We start from the raw sequence: 17,367 nt of genomic DNA, 5'->3' as shown, positions 1-17,367 counted from the left end.
AATTATTTTTTTACTAATAAAAGTGTTAAAGCTCCTGAACCCAAGGGAAAATATTTAATCAGCAATACCACTAACGCTCCATCCAAAGTTATTAAAAACCAATCTGTACGCATGTTGATTAGTTAAGCAACATGTTGTTTAATATTTATTGGTCTGATATCTACCTGTAAAAAAGGATGTATATATTTTCTCGAAAATAGTTTGATTAAATGCGATACCAACTGAAAAAATGAACACCAGTTTATTTAATGTCACTAAATTTGTAAATAAATAAAAAATTAAATAAAAGCTAAGACAGGAATATTGTTTTTTCTATTTTCAATCAAATGCAAAACTATACTTTCCTAATATGTGTATCTATTAGAAGACAAATCTTCTCAACCCATGTCAAATGTCCTTTGCTTCATATTTAACAAGAATAATCTAGAATCAGGTACATAACCTGACCCTAAAAAAATTAGAAAAACTTAATAAAAAGTTCGGAGTTTCAATAGATATATATATATAAAACTGTTAAAAATAATTTATCTTCCCTACTTCAATGTAACACACTGACTATCTTGACTAACTTTCAATGAACTTCTTCACTTCAAATAAAACCTTACATGTTTACATTTATTGATATTCATTTTTTTATTAGTATTGCTTTCCTTAAGTATTTTGGTACGGTCAAAATAAATACTTCCGTTGAAAAAAAAAAAAAAAATCCACTTTCGTCAAAATTGTGCCGCCTTTCAACAAGCAAGATCAGATTTTAATTTAAATCTAGTATTTCAATTGGTCTCTGAAGCGAAAAAGAGTTCTTTTAATCAATTATAGTTTCTGCATTGCATATTGTCTGGATTTTTTTTTTTTTTTAAGTTAAGTTCCTTATTTTGTTTTCATAAACAAATATGTTTTGATATATTTTTTTTTTCAATTGCCTTGAAATACTGATCAAAGAAGTTGCATTCAAAATATTTATTTTAACCGCACCTAAATATTTGTAAAAGTTGCAAAAGAACTTACAAAGGAATATTACTCATAAACCTTTAACACATTTATATGTTTTAATTTAATGCAAAAAATATCTCATCAATATCGTCACTGGCGACCGGAGCCTTTTTTAGTGCACCGTCGTTCCCCGAACAAGGTTTTCTTGTTACGGACAACGCGGACCACTGATCTTCGCGTTGGAATCCAGTGCACTAATCACTCAGCTAATCCCTTCCCTTTTCATTTTTTACAAATACGGTGTTACAGGCACGGAACAAGCCGTTTGCTAATTTATTTTTAATGTATGAACATAATATTTTACATTTTTTAAATAATTTGAAAAAAGACTGGTTTGCTATGGTCTTTAGGCAAGGAGATCCTCTTATTCACTTCCAACACCAGCCTGATCAACGGGTAAGACTACAGCCTACTCCATCTTTGCTGCCTGGCTTTTTTATAAGATACCCGTAGTCCCTTTCCTAGGTATGCGTCACGCCTATGTTTTACATCCTGCAATGACTTCACTTAGTCTTAAAATAAGTTTTTTTTTTATTTTTATATTTCAACTTAGTAATGTAACAGAATATTACGTATTGCGAAGAATATTCGAATCGAAGAATACAATGTACCTAGAACTCATGAACTGATAAATTTCTGTTTCGATCAGAAATATTTCGAAGGCCTTAATGCTCTACTTCGCCAACGCTCTGTCAGTCTATGTAGATTCATTGTGTTGTATAATTTCTTTTTAAAGTGGTCAAAGCAGCCCTTATTATAATGTTTCGTATTGTACAAAATCAAAAAATTATAAATTAAATTTGGCAATCACAGTTCTCGAAGAACATATCGGAAGTATCCCCCAATAAACAGAAAAACTAATATACTTCTTTGTTGAAGTTGTTCCCCCCTTCATAAAAGACGATATGCAAACAAGTCGACCATAAACAAAATAATAAATCTTTGTGAAAGTTCAAATTACTAATAATTAACCATATGTTTTAAATATTTGGGAGGAATTAGCTCAATTCTAGCGTACTGGACAAACTCGGCAAGCTTCTAGACTTACAATCGGATGACGGCAGTGTTATTGGAAGTTGACAGTACACTGAGAAGGCATTGATCACAAATGTGAAGAAAACTACATGATCATTATACTACATTAAGTGAAATAAACATTCCTTTTAAATTTATTATTAAAAAAGTTTTATTTATTTTTTTTTTACGACAGTATTTTTTATTTGTAAACAATAAGCGTAAACATTATTTCTTTCCATAGAATTAAAGGATCACAAATTAAATTCGAGATTGTGATTACATACTAGTCCGAACTTATGACCGTTAAAGAACCCCCGCCTGTAATTGTTTTTCCTTCGTTTGCTCCGCCTGAAAAAATTGGCGATTTATTTACTTAATTACTTGATTAAAATCGAGCTGCTTAATGCAGAAATTAATTTTTGCTTGCCATTGTTTCATGTTGTATTTTGTTCATAAGTTCGATTAGAAGATTATTTGAAAATTTCGGAGGCATTTTGCTTCTCAGAAAAAACTTTGTGGAGTGAACAAGCAACTTCTTCAGAGAGCTTCCGGCGCGTATACCAGCTAACAACACGAAAAACACTTGCAGAACTCACATAAAGTCTACAGACCAGAGGGTGTTCATGTGCGAAACTATAAAGAATAGGAATCCAAAGGGAAACTTTAGTTCATTCATTTATGTTAATTATATTTTATGGAAATACCCAATGGAGTCAAAATATGTTTAATTATCGATATTTTTGTTCACAACTGGTTTTTTGGCCATTTCGCTAAAAAAAAGTTGGCACCTGATGTCAAAATTGGTTTTCCCAATGAGAGCGAAAAGATCATATTGGTTGGCTTGACTTAGTCTTTGAAATATGTAGTTTATACACCTCAGTGTCTCTTCTGCCTAGCATTTTCATATACAGTGTATATGGTAGATAGTATTTTACTATTAGACTAAATACGATTATTTCTATACTCAAGATCATTATTTATAGAAGTTAGAAATTCTTTAACTTTCTTGATAAACTCTAATTTTCCCATAACTACTAATAATTTATTTAAAAATTATTTTTCAAAAATTTGTTATATTTGTTTATTTAAATTACTTGGATAAAAAAATTGCAATATCACAGCTGAATTACTGTTTAAAGAGAAATTGCTAGTAATATATTATATATTTCACTGTATGTGTTAACCATAAATATTTAGTAAAAGCTCTCCTTTTCAAGGGTTAATCAAACTAAATGGAACCTACCTTTGACTATAATTAATACGTTTTTGGTGCTAGTGGAACATGCAAAAATTTAGCGAATGAACTGATAAAGCTGCAAATGAATTTCTAGTTAGATATCAGTTTCTCGTAATCTCTAATTAAATGGACGTACTGAAAGTGAATAGGTGCTTTGCTACAAAATTGAGGAAAATAATCTCTGAAACTTAAAAAACAAAAGTTTTAAATCAAAACGAGATGACGAAAAAACCTTTCAGCGTCCATTTAAAAAAATATTTATTAAAAAAAGTATTAATTATCATGAAAGTAAATAATCAATTGATCAATATGTAGAACCACCAAGGAAGTGAATTTGCCATGTTTCCAGGATCCACTTTAATGATGTTATAAGGAACCAGTAAAATACATGTTCAGTATGTATGTTATTACCATTGAAAAAATAATCTACTACACTTAAGCCTGAATGTCGGTGTTGCATGCATTTAAGACATTTCTTATTTTGAATGCATGTACTACTTTTTTTATAGAAATGGATTATTATGGGTAAATAGTTTCAGTGTAACTAGTGAATAACTATTTAGAGAACTGTAGCCTAGTTATCTTCTAATCATATAAAAAATATACTTATTAAAAATTCTATTATTTTTACTTATGAAAAAGTTCAAGTGACAAAAAATAGTAGCAACCATTATACTAGGTTGTTCTCAAGTGAAAGAATACAAGGATTAGTTGCGACTTTTTAATAATAAATAGTATAATGCAGTTTGTATTCTCGCCATTTTCATTGAAACTTTTAAATGAAAACTTTATTAGCTTAGCTAAGAATTAGTTCTAGATAAAAATCAGCTTCCAGTGCAGAATAGGTTCTTTTGTTGAAATTTTTAGTTACATTAATTTTTTATGAGAGTGAAAAACTGTCGCTATTTTTATAGCTGGTAGCAAGACAAAATGAACTTTTCATAAAGGGTGATGAAGTGAATTCTACAATGAAACAAAAAGTAGCTAATATAAGATTTAAGATAATAGATGTGAAAGCAGTTTTTAAATTGCTATTACTATTTCTTTACTTTTAAGAGATTTTATTTAGGAATTAGGTGTAGAATTACTTTTATTGTTTTTAACCTTTAATGTAATTTCTTTAAATATTTATTTATTTATTATTCATTAATTGAAGTGAAATGAAATCGTAATTTCATGGAAGTAACAAACCATTCTTTTTATAATATAGTAATACATAGTGTAGTTTCAATTTGGAATTTTTTTTGCAAAATTTTAGAGAAATTTTAAGTTATTTATTGCGTTCTAGAGATTTATTACACTAGTCAATGATTAAAGTTGTACCTTCTTACATATAAAGTTTGTTAACTAAAACGTTATGATGCAGAGGTGTCCGGTAACAAAGTAAAAAAAAAGTTACTATTTTTGATAGGTAAATAAGTCACCAGAAAAAAAATAATACAATTTTGGCTATGTAAGGAATGATGTTAGTACATGTGCAAAATTGGAACACTCACACGACTTTACCATAATGTAATGAAAATTTCTAGACAGAATTTAAAAAGTTAGAAAAACCGCCACTAAAACCGAAAATTATGCAATAAAGTGGCATTTCCGCCCATTTCTTCATATTCAGAATTTAATTAAATTATTTAATCCCTATTAACACTCTAAAGGCAAGACATAACGCTAAGATCATCCTGTTGTGTGACTTTTTTACCTGTGACTTTTACCTGTGTCTGTGACTTTTTTACCTGTGGCTTTTCTTCCTGGAGTCATTATGAAAAGTAGATCAATGAAATGTTTACCATTATTAAATGTTTTAGTGGTACATGCAAAATTTGGAAATAATATTTCAAAAAGAAATACCTTATTTCTTAATATACATATTTGAACTTAACTAGGATATTTCAATCTATACCTTAAAAACTTAATATATCAAAATATTTCTATGCAATTTTTTTTTTATGTTTTACAGACAGAATCTAGGCAAGCAACGGCAGCTGCAATAGATCTTATTGAACACAGGTGTCGACAATTGGGCAAGTCAGGAGTGAGCAAAGGAAGTGCACTACATTTAGCACAGTGGATGAGAGGGCAATTAGGTGGAGAAGGTTCACCAGAAACGGAATCAGAACCAGAAATATGGTCACCTGACACTCTACGAAGAAGAGCTGCAAACTTGCACGGTAAAGGTGGCGCACAGCCTCTCAACAGAAGCATTAGTAGATGTGAGGAAGTTGAGATATCAGACTTCGAACAGAGCACTTCAGATAGTCAGGTTAATATTTTTTCATATTTTTGAATTTCATAAATTTTCCAACATTTAAGTAAAATGAAAAATATTTTCAAATTTTGCAGTCATTTACAGTTACTATCTTTTACAACTTTTCAAAGTTTAAATTACCCATTATTTATTTATTTTTATTTTTTTTTAAGCAATAATCGAATAAATTGTAAAAATAATTTTTTAAATGAATATGCTTCAAATCCATTTACCCTTTACTTAAAGGTTTCGCTACAAGTTTTCTCTATCTACAAAAAGTTATGTAAACATGAAGTTAAAGTGCAGAGTTACGATGTGAAGTAAATTTTCATTTGACTTAGCTTTTAATAAATTACCTGTTAGCTGCTAGTAGTTCTGCAGTTAGTAAGCTAATTTTTCTTATACAATCAATTAAGAAACTTTTCTTATTCAACTCATCAATTATCAGTTCATTACACTTACTTTATTTGTAATTAAATTTTTCACTTGAATTTAATAAATTTGCAAAAGTGAAAATAAAAATATATATCTTCACATTACACCTCTTTGATTTTCACGTTTACTTCAAGTTTTTGGTCCTAAAGGGAATAGTGACATTCATCTCTTGAAATGAAGAAAAAAAAGGTCTAGGATTTGAAATACATTAATTGAGCAACACGCTTTTTAGGAAAAAAGGAATGGAGAATTTGAAAGATAAAGCTATTTCACTTTTTTAAAATTATCCCTATTTTCATTTTATGTACTAAAGGGATGCCAAATAATTGATAATGAAATACTCATCTCTTGTATTGATTTATGAAAATTAAATGTTCATTCTCTGGTGTTGACAGGTTTGCTTTAGGCCAAAATGTTTGGGTGTAGAGACTATTTTATGAAGGGGTTTCGGAAAATTTCAAAACGTAAAATGTTTTATTTTTAAAGTTACGGATATTGAGAATCGGAGCATGGTTTTTTTGAATGTTTTGTCGTAAATATTGTATAGAAAAAATTCCTTAAGTAAGGGCCTTAAGTGACTAACGACAAATAAGTTAAACATATGATCACCATTCTAGCTTGTGTTGACCGCATTCGTGGTGTATAAAGGCTAAGTGACTCTAACAACCACAGCTATCGATACCAAACAAAAATAATTATATTTTATTTTTTAATTTAAGTTGCGCCACCTGAGATTAGTAGCTTTTTGACTTACAATGTCCTCTCGGTACAGATAAGATCAACCACCTGGATACATGCCTTCAGAGATAATTCCCTTTACTGAGATAAATTCTTTGATATTTATTATTGCGTTTGTAACACCGTTTATTATTTGTATTATTATTATTATTATTATTATGTTACTTTTTGTGACATAGATGACCGTGAGATCAACTGAAGTAAATTCAGAAAAATTAATGGCAGTTTGTCGTAAATGCCATAAGACGTGCCTTCTTAACAACAGATTGAGTAGATCAAATATGACTGTCGATGTCAATGCGAATCAAGCATGTCGAGCATCTGTCAGGGAAGATGTTCAGGTATAAAATTGGCTATAAAAATAAATAGATGATGTATTTATTATTCTTATTGGAGGCTTTTTAAGTGGTTTTAGTCTAGAACATTTTCGGTTACAGCCACAAATTACAAGACAATGTTTCATATTTTCACTTTACATACCATTAGGTGCAATTTTTATTTAAAAAATAAAGATTGAGTTCAAGATCAAAATTTAATTGGTTATAAGTTGGCCAAATATTTCTGTTTTATTAAGAACATATCTAACTTTCAACATTCAAATATTGTTAATTAAATACATAAATGACTCTCCTTAGGAAATTGCCAGACTTTTCATTTTTCGTTGGTAGGAAAAAAAATAGGCATAATTCCAATACTTCCTATCTCAGCTATAAGAAGAACAGATATAATCATAATTTTCATGTTTGTGAGCTTGATATTCTTAGAGATGCACTTAGCAGTTCTTTCAATAATTGAAACAGCAACATCCGAGAAAAAGTGCTGATCTCCTGGTTTGCTCCCATTTTATTTTATCGCTGCATACTTTTATATAATTTTATTAGATAATTCATGTAGTATGCATTTATCTTAAATAGAAACACACTTTTGTCCCACATTTAGTACCTTTTAGATTTTCACTCGAATAATTTAGACCCAAGTTAGAATTACGGATTTTAATGTTTTACTTGAATTATGCTGTCGTGTAAAGTTCTTTCTTTTATAACCCCAACTGCCCGATCTTCTATCCGCACAGCTCTTCCAACTATACTAGTGTTGGAAGAACTATAGGAGTAAAATGGTTTCTTATCATCCTAATCTAAGTTTATACTAGGCTTCTTTAACATTTTACTCGAAATTATTTTATCTTTTCATTTTGTGATAAAAAATTGTAATTTTATTGCTTAAGGTATTCTCGGATGAAAGTAACTGGGGAAGTGGTGGGGGGCAATTAGGAGGTTCCGTGCCAAATTTGAGTCCCACGGATCCATTTTTACCAGTGCCCCACATCTCCGTCCAGCCACCCACCCCAACCACCGCTGTCAGTGGAATAGTTCTCACCAGTAATATAATCAACAACAATAGCAATAATAACCTTTGGGATGAAGAAAAGCAGATTAATGGTAGCAATCTTGGATTTGTGAGTAAATGCATATAAAGTAAATCTTGCTTTTTCTAATTAAATATTCTCCTAAAATTAAATATTAGTTTTAGAGCCTTTCACTCATTGTTTTTCTTAGAACTTGTACGCTAACCTACTGTGACATTTAAACTTAAATGCTTTCTTTATACTTTCTTAAAAAATTGGTTGGCAACTAAATCCTTCCGTTTTTTAAATTTTAACATTCCGCACATCATTGTTTTTTGGAATATTGTTTTTGGCATAGTGTTTTAAATCATTCGAAAAGGGATGTTTTGTTCTACCAGAATCTATGTTTTTTTTTGTTCGAGTTAATTTATGTTAATTTTCAGATTATTAAAATGGAATGTTCATGCAAATTAAGAAACATGAACATTTTCGACACCTCCTTAAAGGATTATCCATTACGATTTGTTTTAACGGATCCAAACGGTCAACGCGGAACTCTATGTTCAACAGATAGAACGACCAACACGGCTATTCAAGAGAAAAGACCTAATCGGCAGCATGGATTTTTTTTTTTGCTGTACGACAACGTCCTCTTATAGCCAATATAACGAAGTACGCCATTCAAATACATGGCTGGGAAGTGCTACCACACATGACGTATTCTCCCGATTTGGTACCTTTCGGATTTCCACTTCTTTCGAACACTTTCAAATGCTATGCGCGGAGATTCGTTCAATACTGACGTAGAAATGATAGCTTGGTTGGATAAAATTTTCGAGTCGAAACCGTGTAATTTCTACCAACGAGGTATTGAAAATCTTTTTGAACGTTGAAAAGAAGTAAACATTAAAGGAGAATATGTTGTTGATTAATTTGTTGTTAAGTTTTATTGAAAAAAATAAACTTTTAAAAAATTTAAAAATACGTCGATAACTTAGTTGCCATCCAATTACTTTCTTCTTCAGTTGAATTCTGCATTTTTAACTTCGTTTAAAATGAATGTATTAAAAGCTTTTGACGTTTAAATATTATCTTTACTTTAAATGATTAATTTTTTTACAGCCAAGCATTGGAGGGGGAGGTGAGACGGATGAAGGAGGAGAGAGTGATGGAGAAATTGAAGAGCCCCCATACCGTTCTCTTTCACCTTGTGGTCTGAAACGGTACGGTACAGTAAGCAGTTTGGAAAGGCTAGATGAATCTGGTTCAGTATCTGAGGAAGAGGATGATACAAGCAAGGAACAGGAGGAATTGCCTCAAGGTCAACCACCTGCGCGCACTTAAAACTACTTTTAAATACTGTCTCCCCTCATTCTAAAAGATTCATACATATGTATCGTTACATTCATTTTTTATATGGCACTTATTTTCACGAACTTATTGATTATTAAGCTAATCGCGAGAATATTTCATATTTTATTGTAATTTTGAACATTTAAAGGGAATTCGTCTAAAAAATAATAATATACACATATATGAGGATAACAAGATGGATACATGATGACTGACTTCAACATTTCTATTGTTTCAGTAAGCCCACATTAACAAATGTATCCAATGAAAATTTTGTTTGTTTGTACCAAGAGATTCTAGCTGAAGGACTTTTCAGTCGATTTAGTTTCCTATTCTAGCAATATCACGTAGTAATATCTTGTGATATCACGAGTATTTATTATAGAAAATTGATAAATTTGTGTAGAACGCTTTTATTTTCCTTAATTCGCTTTTAAATAATATTCATTGGCTCTAGAATTAATTCTACCATATTTAAGTCTTAATAGTATTAATAGATTAGTAGTGTATTTAACATTAATAATTCCGTATTATTATTATTATTATTTAATAAATAAGGGTTTTTACACTACCAATTGGTAAAAGCCCTTTTTTCGAATTTAGGCGACCTTAATGCGGATATTTCCTCTGAAAATCTAAAATAGCAAATCTGCACGATCGCAATAATTTTTTTTTCAAGAAAAGTGATAAAAATTAATTCAATATTCACTCAAATAACAACAGTTGTTAATGAAACGGGCTGTTTTGCTGCAATGGTTACCCGCGGACTAATAGTGGTAGATCCCCAGTTTAAGCATAGTTACCTTTTTTATTTGTTGGAAAAATGTTAATAGTAAATTATGAGCTTCTGCCCCGGTACACACCTAATTAGGAGGTAGTTGGACGTTTAGCCTTTATGAAAAATTAGGCAATTGCTTTATTTCTGAATCTATTGTTTTGTTTGAGTACTATTATATTGCCATATTAGGTAAAAATTTATATCTTAAAAAGTTTTACAAAAAATATAAGTAATTTGTGGGAAATTTCAGTTTAATGCAAAGTTTTGTCAAGACTTTCGTTAAAAAATAATGGATGATAAATTAATTTACTAATGGAATTCCTAAGCTTATAGATGTGAATGATTAGTATTATCCATCCGTGAAATAAAAATATTTAAATAATTATTGTTTACCAATAAAGTTACTTGACTCATATAAGACTTGAGAATATAATAATTACAACGCAGAATAAGTTTTAAATCGATTTTAATTTTTCAGACAGTACGCAACAATATGAATCGGTGAGCCAATCTATAAGAGGATGGACTGTACGGGCTGGTACTTTCGTTGTGGAAAAAATGGCCTTTTTTGAACGGATCACAGATGATGGGAAAGGTGTATCGTTCATAGACAGGTACTGTTTTATAATTTTTTAATTAGTTCAAATAATAATGGAGATTTGTTCATTTGACGCTTCATTACTAAGATCAATAAAATTATAGTAATATCACAGTCGGTGTTCTTTAGAAATTGAAAACTACCGGAGCTAATTTTAAAATCATATAATCATGGGAATTTGTATTTAAACAAAAAAAAATGTGAATGATGTCTTTAAAATTAAACTATTATCTTTTTTTTTTTAATTATAAAATTATCTGAAATTTTATTTTTGCAGGTACATTAGAGCGCCTGCTGACCACAAACATTCAGAAGAACTTATTGCAACTACAACGACTTTAGCTGGAGAAGACGAATGTGAAACATCAGGCGGAACATCAGGTGAAGAAGTATGGGGAACACCTACTAGTGGAGATTCGGGTCTTACTTCACCCAACACTGAGGTGGGATATCAAAATATGAAGAAAAAAAAATAGAATAATAATTATATTTTTAAAAAAATAAGCTATCGTTAAGTAACAACTCCGATATACGATGATAATTCATCAATGCCAAGTAATAAAGAAAAAAAAACCTCTAGAACAAATAATTTTATTTTTTTATTTTATGAGGCAGCATTTTAATATTTTAAATGATATTCATTAATATTATTAATTTAATAGTTAAATATGTTCTATTTTTTATTAATGATTAAAATTTGACATTTTTATGAAAATAAAAAGTGGAGTAATGAGTATTTTTCAAAAGACTATTTCGTTGAAGCAGATGTCATGGACGGATACAGTACATAGTTCAAACTATATAAACTTAATGTATATAAATTTAATCTTTAATATAAATTTCTTTTATTACAAATCAAAAAACATCAACTTTTAACCATTCACGATCTTCATTTGAAAGTTAGCTCCCCCAACTCACTTCAATCGCCATGCGATTGGAAAAAATGTCTTCTAAACGGATCAAAAAAGTTAACTTGGACTTCCAACCAGCCAAAAACCTCTCAAGTAGCTGATGTTAATTATTTGTATAACTAGTGCAGAAAGTAATTATTTTCTAAAGAGTGAGAAATATTACGACACGAACCGCCGAAGGCGAATTTCATAAATAAACGATTAAGAAAACAACAAAAATTTGAAAAAAAGAAACAAATATTGAATTTTCAGTACGCTGATACGGTTGGAACTGCTTTGGACGACGCTAGGGAACAATTGATGCTTGATCGATTGCTTAGCGGCATGTCCATAATGGGTAGTCTGGTGCCTCTCTGCCCAGTAAGCCGAGGCTTTCCCCAGAGACGAAGACTAGACCCTCTTCCAGAAGATGAAGAAGACACAAGTGAATCAACATCTTTAGGAGCTAATAGCGATGAAGAAGATGATGAAGAAGCCACTAAAAGTTTCTCCACTGATCAAGTAGGTTTTTGGTTAATTCATTTTATATGTACATTATATATTTAATTAGTTATGAATTAGGGTGAAGGGACCAGTAATTGACTGGGCACCAGTAATTGACATACCAGAAATAAACTGGTATTATAAGGGATATGAGCCGTTTTTAGTGGTGATTCTTTCAATTTCGTTAGTGAGAAGCCTTTGGGCAGCAGTTTCAGAAAAATATTAATTATTGGAAGGTTCCTTGGTATCAGTGGAAGGTTATTTGTGTTAAAAGTTCAAAATCAAGGAAAAAACAAGCCGTTGCTAAGGAGGATTGATAAGAAAATAATTTTTCTTTTTTCTTATTTTTCGTTTATTTGTTCATATATTCGTGTGGTTATCAATGTTCTGTTATAATTAGTATTACTTGTAGATTTCATTTATGTAGTTTTTTTTTTAATTATAAGAAGCATTGAGGATTAAAATGGGGCTGTCAATCACTGGTCCTTGAAACGGCAATCTGTCCAGTAATTGACATGTATGTCAATTACTAGTCCTACAGCTTTTTTGTTTGAGACCAGTGATTGACTTCCTGGGAAAATGATAAGATAGGTTGATAAATTTTATTATAATTAAAAATTCAATACATTGTAAAATAAAATCATTGATAAAAATCGGCAACATAAAATAAATAGTAAAACTTACAACAAAATATGTTTAAATTAATGAATTAGCAAATGTACGCCTTATTTCAAGAGGGCATGCAGAATGATTATTCCGTAGAGAACAACAATCTATGAACAACAAACTGGAATAATCGTGATCGCCGAAGAACAGCTTCCGAGGCCTACGTGACTAATAAAAACGACGCCCACGTAACGGAGTTGGAAAATCTCTCATTCTCCCTCAGTTTTGGGTCCTAGCCACATGACAAAGAAGAAAGGGAGGAAATGGCTAAACCATAGAATTCCATCAAAGAAAACGGCCAGAGGAAAAATGAAGCTCCCTCAAGAGAAGTACCAGGTGCGAAATCAAACATACGTGGAGAGTTGGTGACTTTGTGATGTTTGTGATGTTACCGGTAGTACAGTTGTGTAAGGGTTGATCGTCAAAAGCTGCATAAAAAAGGGTAAGGTTGAAAAAATATTAGATTATTTAGGTTTGCCTATTTAAAAACTGATTGTAATTAATTATGAATAAGACTAATTTTTGTTATAAATCCAATTGAAAAAGTGATTTAGGTGATTTAAGTGATTTATTTAGATCTAAAAGTGATTTTGAATGCATACCTTATGTCGTTTCATGAATGTATTTGTATGTCAATTACTGGTCCCACCCCATGTCAAACACTGGTTCCACCGAAAATTCGGTATGTCAATTACTGGTTCATTGACATACTTAAAAAAAAAATCATTTTTGGTTGACATAAAGATCGAATTTACTGCTTTTAAAATATTAATAAAATAAAATACATCCTACTGGAGCGGTACAATTTTATAACCTACACCTGGAGCCAAAATAACGGAAGTTATTCTATCTTAAACTCGAATTTTTTCTTAAGCAGTCAATTACTGGTCCCTTCACCCTATATTGTTTAATAAAAAAAATGGATTTATATTTAGCATTATAAGTTGCACTGGAAAATTCTTCTAATAAAAAGTTAGTTAAAGGTAATCTGTTGAGGAACTTCCATTTTTATATTATTTTATCATAGACAAAGAAATTATTTTTTCTTACAAAACTGACATCATTTCAAAGACACAATTTTTTTAAACTTAGATTTTCTATTGAAAGTGGGAGCTTTTTTGAACCGAGATAACATGACAAACAAAACGTAACACTCTTACTGTCTGGACTGTGTATTAACCTAGCCGTATCTTATTTGGTGTTGTAATAAAAGTGATTGATATGCTGGAAGGGTAATAAGTCCGACAGCTGTGCTCCTAAGGCAAAATCGGCTTCATCAACTCCACACCGTTTCTTCAATCGTCTGAAATTGCGGCGAAGCCAGTCAGCAGATTCAAAAACTTCAAAGCCAAATAAATTGTGAGTATATGTATACAATTTATGAAATTTGTATTATTGCTATCTTTTATTACCTTACAAGAGAATTAAGAAATTGGAATTCTCTTTATCGATGATGAATTCTGGCTATTTACTCATAAATATTCTAACCAAATTTAAAAAAAAAGTGCAGCAAACTTGACCTTATTTTTCCATTCATAACCGTTATTATTGATACATATGCCGAAAAAAATCCATAATTTCAAATATAATTTGAAGAACATCAGTGCATTCCCTATACCTAATTTTAAATCTAATTTCTTTTCTGTTGCAAAAATTTAAATTTTACTTTCTGTTGCGCTCCAACGCAACTATTGTTTTCATCCAGATTTTAGATTTTGAGTATTGCACCGAAATTACGTTTGGAAGGCCTCTCAGTGTGAAAAAGTAGATTTTAAAAAGTAGGCCAGTTTCTGGTTACTACTTTGCGGCAAAAAGTTTTCGGTAAACATTTTTTTAACCGGAAGTATTACATTACTAAATCGACTTTTCAGTTTGTTAATATTTTGACGAAAATGGCTAATAAGATTTATTTTAAACTTGATTTGGATATACAGGGTGACCAAAGTTATATGCTCCACCCACTTTTTTTTTAAACGGTGGGAAATTTCGAAAAAATAAAAAACACGTATTTAATCATTTTTAGTCTAGTTTATTTTCAGTAATTGACCCATTTTTTTAAACCCTTGTATCTCGAGATACAGCATCCAACTTTTGTTTTTAAAATGGAACGTTATATTTTTTGTTGCATATTTTTGTAGCATTTGAGCTCCTAAAAACAACAAAAAAATTTTTTTTGAAATCGGTTAGGTTTTTCAAAAGTTATGGTAATTTAAAATATGAAAAACAAATTTCAGTTTACTGTCAAAATTACGTTATTTTTTAAAAGAAACTATTCAAACTGGGCACAACCAACGGATAGGCAAGCAATGACTCTGGACTCCCACGCTTTGCTTGTAGCAGCACTTATGGAGGCGAAGTCAAGATCTAGCCAGGCTAGAGTAATTCGACGTTCAGATTGTTTTTTCTACAAACGTTTGGTGAGGAATTTTAGGAAATCAACTAATCGGCCCATACTTCTACAGAGAGAGCTTAACTGGTGAAAGGTATTCAACTTTTTTTTAAGAGAAATTTTGCCAGTTCTGCTTGAAGATGTTCATCTACAACGTCGGCTAGATATGTATTTTCAACAAGATGGTTGCCCGGCACATAATGCGTGAGTTGTTCGAGGTTACCTGGGCAGAAATTTCCATGAAAAGTGCTTAAGGACTCATTGTCCCATCCAATGGCCACCTCGATATCCGGACTTAACCCAAATGGACTATTTTTTGTGGGGATACCTAAAAAAATAAAGTGTAAAGTATCTTTAATCCCGTGCTTCAGTCGATGATCTGAAACGTCGAATAAATCTAGCCTGCCTAGATCTTGACTTCGCCTCCATAAGTGCTGCTACAAGCAAAGTGTGGGAGTCCAGAGTTTTGGCTTGCCTATCCGTTGGTTGTGCCCAGTTTGAATAGATTCTTTTAAAAAAATAACGTAATTTTGACAGTAAACTGAAATTTGTTTTTCATATTTTAAATTACCATAACTTTTGAAAAACCTAACCGATTTCAAAAAAAATTTTTTTGTTGTTTTTAGGAGCTCAAATACTACAAAAATATGCAACAAAAAATATAACGTTCCATTTGAAAAACAAAAGTTGGATGCTGAATCTCGAGATACAGGGGTTAAAAAAAATGGGCCAATCACTGAAAATAAACTAGACTAAAAATGATTAAATACGTGTTTTTTATTTTTTCGAAATTTCCCGCCGTTAAAAAAAAAGTGGGTGGAGCATATAACTCTGGTCACCCGGTATATGGCATAATACAGATCTAGAATATAGACTAGTGGGGAAGATCTATCTCTAATGTGCGATTTTAGTGTGGTCTAATCACCAATGAATGAAATATTTGAAAATTCCATGTTTGAATAAAATCAAGTTCCGGGAAATGCGAATTTACGGAAAAAATTGTATATTTTTCGCGATTTTTTTAAAAGTCACTCCCACAAATGTCTGTAAAACAACTATTCATTTTTACCACTCATTTTACTTTTAAAATATTCCGCGAAAATTAAGTATAGAAAGTGAGGGAGGGTGGTTGGGCTTCTCTCTATAATTTCTGCAGTATGTACAGTTTTACTGCTGAATTGTATAGGCAAGACCAGATACGTTGCTAAACCTAATATTTCGAGTTTGCAGGAAATCGTTGGACTCAAAGTTGACTTTATTGGTCAATTTTAATATTTTATAAATTTATATAATAAATATTAATACAAAAATTTTATTAGGTTGGAAAGTTTTGTGGGATTCAAAAAATATGAAGTTCAAACATCTATGCCCTTAAAAAAAAATTGATTCTTTCGAAGCGCTGATTTATTCCTAATGTTTATTTCCGAGTCCCATGATGGCATCGAAATATAAAAATTGAAATCTCTGTGATTAAGTTATGCTGTTAAAGGTATGTACAAATTTGTAAAAACCCCTTTTTGGAAATAGGGACTTCAAAACGGATATTTCTTAAGAACACTCAAAATCGATAATCTGCACTATCACAATGACTTCTTTTCCAGGAAAGGGTTGAAAACATCTGAGATATAGTAATTAAAGTTTTGTTATTTAAACTACTGATAGATAAAGAAGAATTGTGATTGGGTAATGTACTTGCAAGTATTTGATCCCTAATTCGAGTTCTGATGTAGCTAATTTAAAATGCAAAATATGTCATTCCTTCTCGTTCACAACTCCTAATTCGGTAATTGCAAGTTGAGCCTAGCCTGAAACAATTGAGGATTGCATTACTTACTCATAATGCAACAAAGTTTGCCCTTCGATTTTTTTTTCCTAGAAGCATCTTACAGCCCTTTGCTGTCTATTAATAGAGAATATTTGGTTCAGGAGAGCACTGAAAAAGACACTCCTTAATTAAATAATTATAATTATATAATTATATATTATATATAGTAATTATTGAACTTATAACGCTCCATTCCATGTTGACCTTTAGCATGGAGTTCTTGAGAGGGAGTAAAAGTGAAGAACACACCAGTAGCAGCACTGGAAGTAAACTTACAAGATTATTTAGCAGAGAATCTCAAGACGACATTCCTACGAGCTTGCCTCCAGATCAAATTCACAAAAGAGAGCACGT

At 30.9% G+C, this 17,367-nt stretch overlaps 1 protein-coding gene across 3 annotated transcripts in view; it reads left to right on the top strand.

Annotated features, from left to right (window-relative positions):
• The window catches only part of PsGEF (Protostome-specific GEF), an 84,645-nt gene that overhangs the window by 63,061 nt on the left and 4,217 nt on the right, over positions 1-17,367 (top strand). Inside the window, exons 23-31 of one of the 3 annotated variants that reach the window (XM_074131888.1) lie at positions 5,205-5,507; positions 6,845-7,006; positions 7,891-8,121; positions 9,133-9,331; positions 10,620-10,755; positions 11,017-11,182; positions 11,903-12,151; positions 14,031-14,158; positions 17,224-17,365. In XM_074131888.1, the coding sequence (XP_073987989.1) occupies positions 5,205-5,507; positions 6,845-7,006; positions 7,891-8,121; positions 9,133-9,331; positions 10,620-10,755; positions 11,017-11,182; positions 11,903-12,151; positions 14,031-14,158; positions 17,224-17,365 (1,716 nt within the window). Of the gene's footprint in view, positions 1-5,204; positions 5,508-6,844; positions 7,007-7,890; positions 8,122-9,132; positions 9,332-10,619; positions 10,756-11,016; positions 11,183-11,902; positions 12,156-14,012; positions 14,159-17,223; positions 17,366-17,367 lie in introns of those variants that run through there. The other 2 variants (XM_074131898.1, XM_074131908.1) reach the window with 2 other exon arrangements.

The sequence above is a fragment of the Rhodnius prolixus genome, unplaced genomic scaffold (genome assembly GCF_049639745.1).
Source record: "Rhodnius prolixus isolate KJV_2025 unplaced genomic scaffold, Rpr scaffold_1, whole genome shotgun sequence".
Classification (NCBI taxonomy): domain Eukaryota; kingdom Metazoa; phylum Arthropoda; class Insecta; order Hemiptera; family Reduviidae; genus Rhodnius; species Rhodnius prolixus.
The sequence above is the reverse complement of the archived record's forward strand: the minus strand, read 5'-3'. Positions and strand labels throughout refer to the sequence as shown.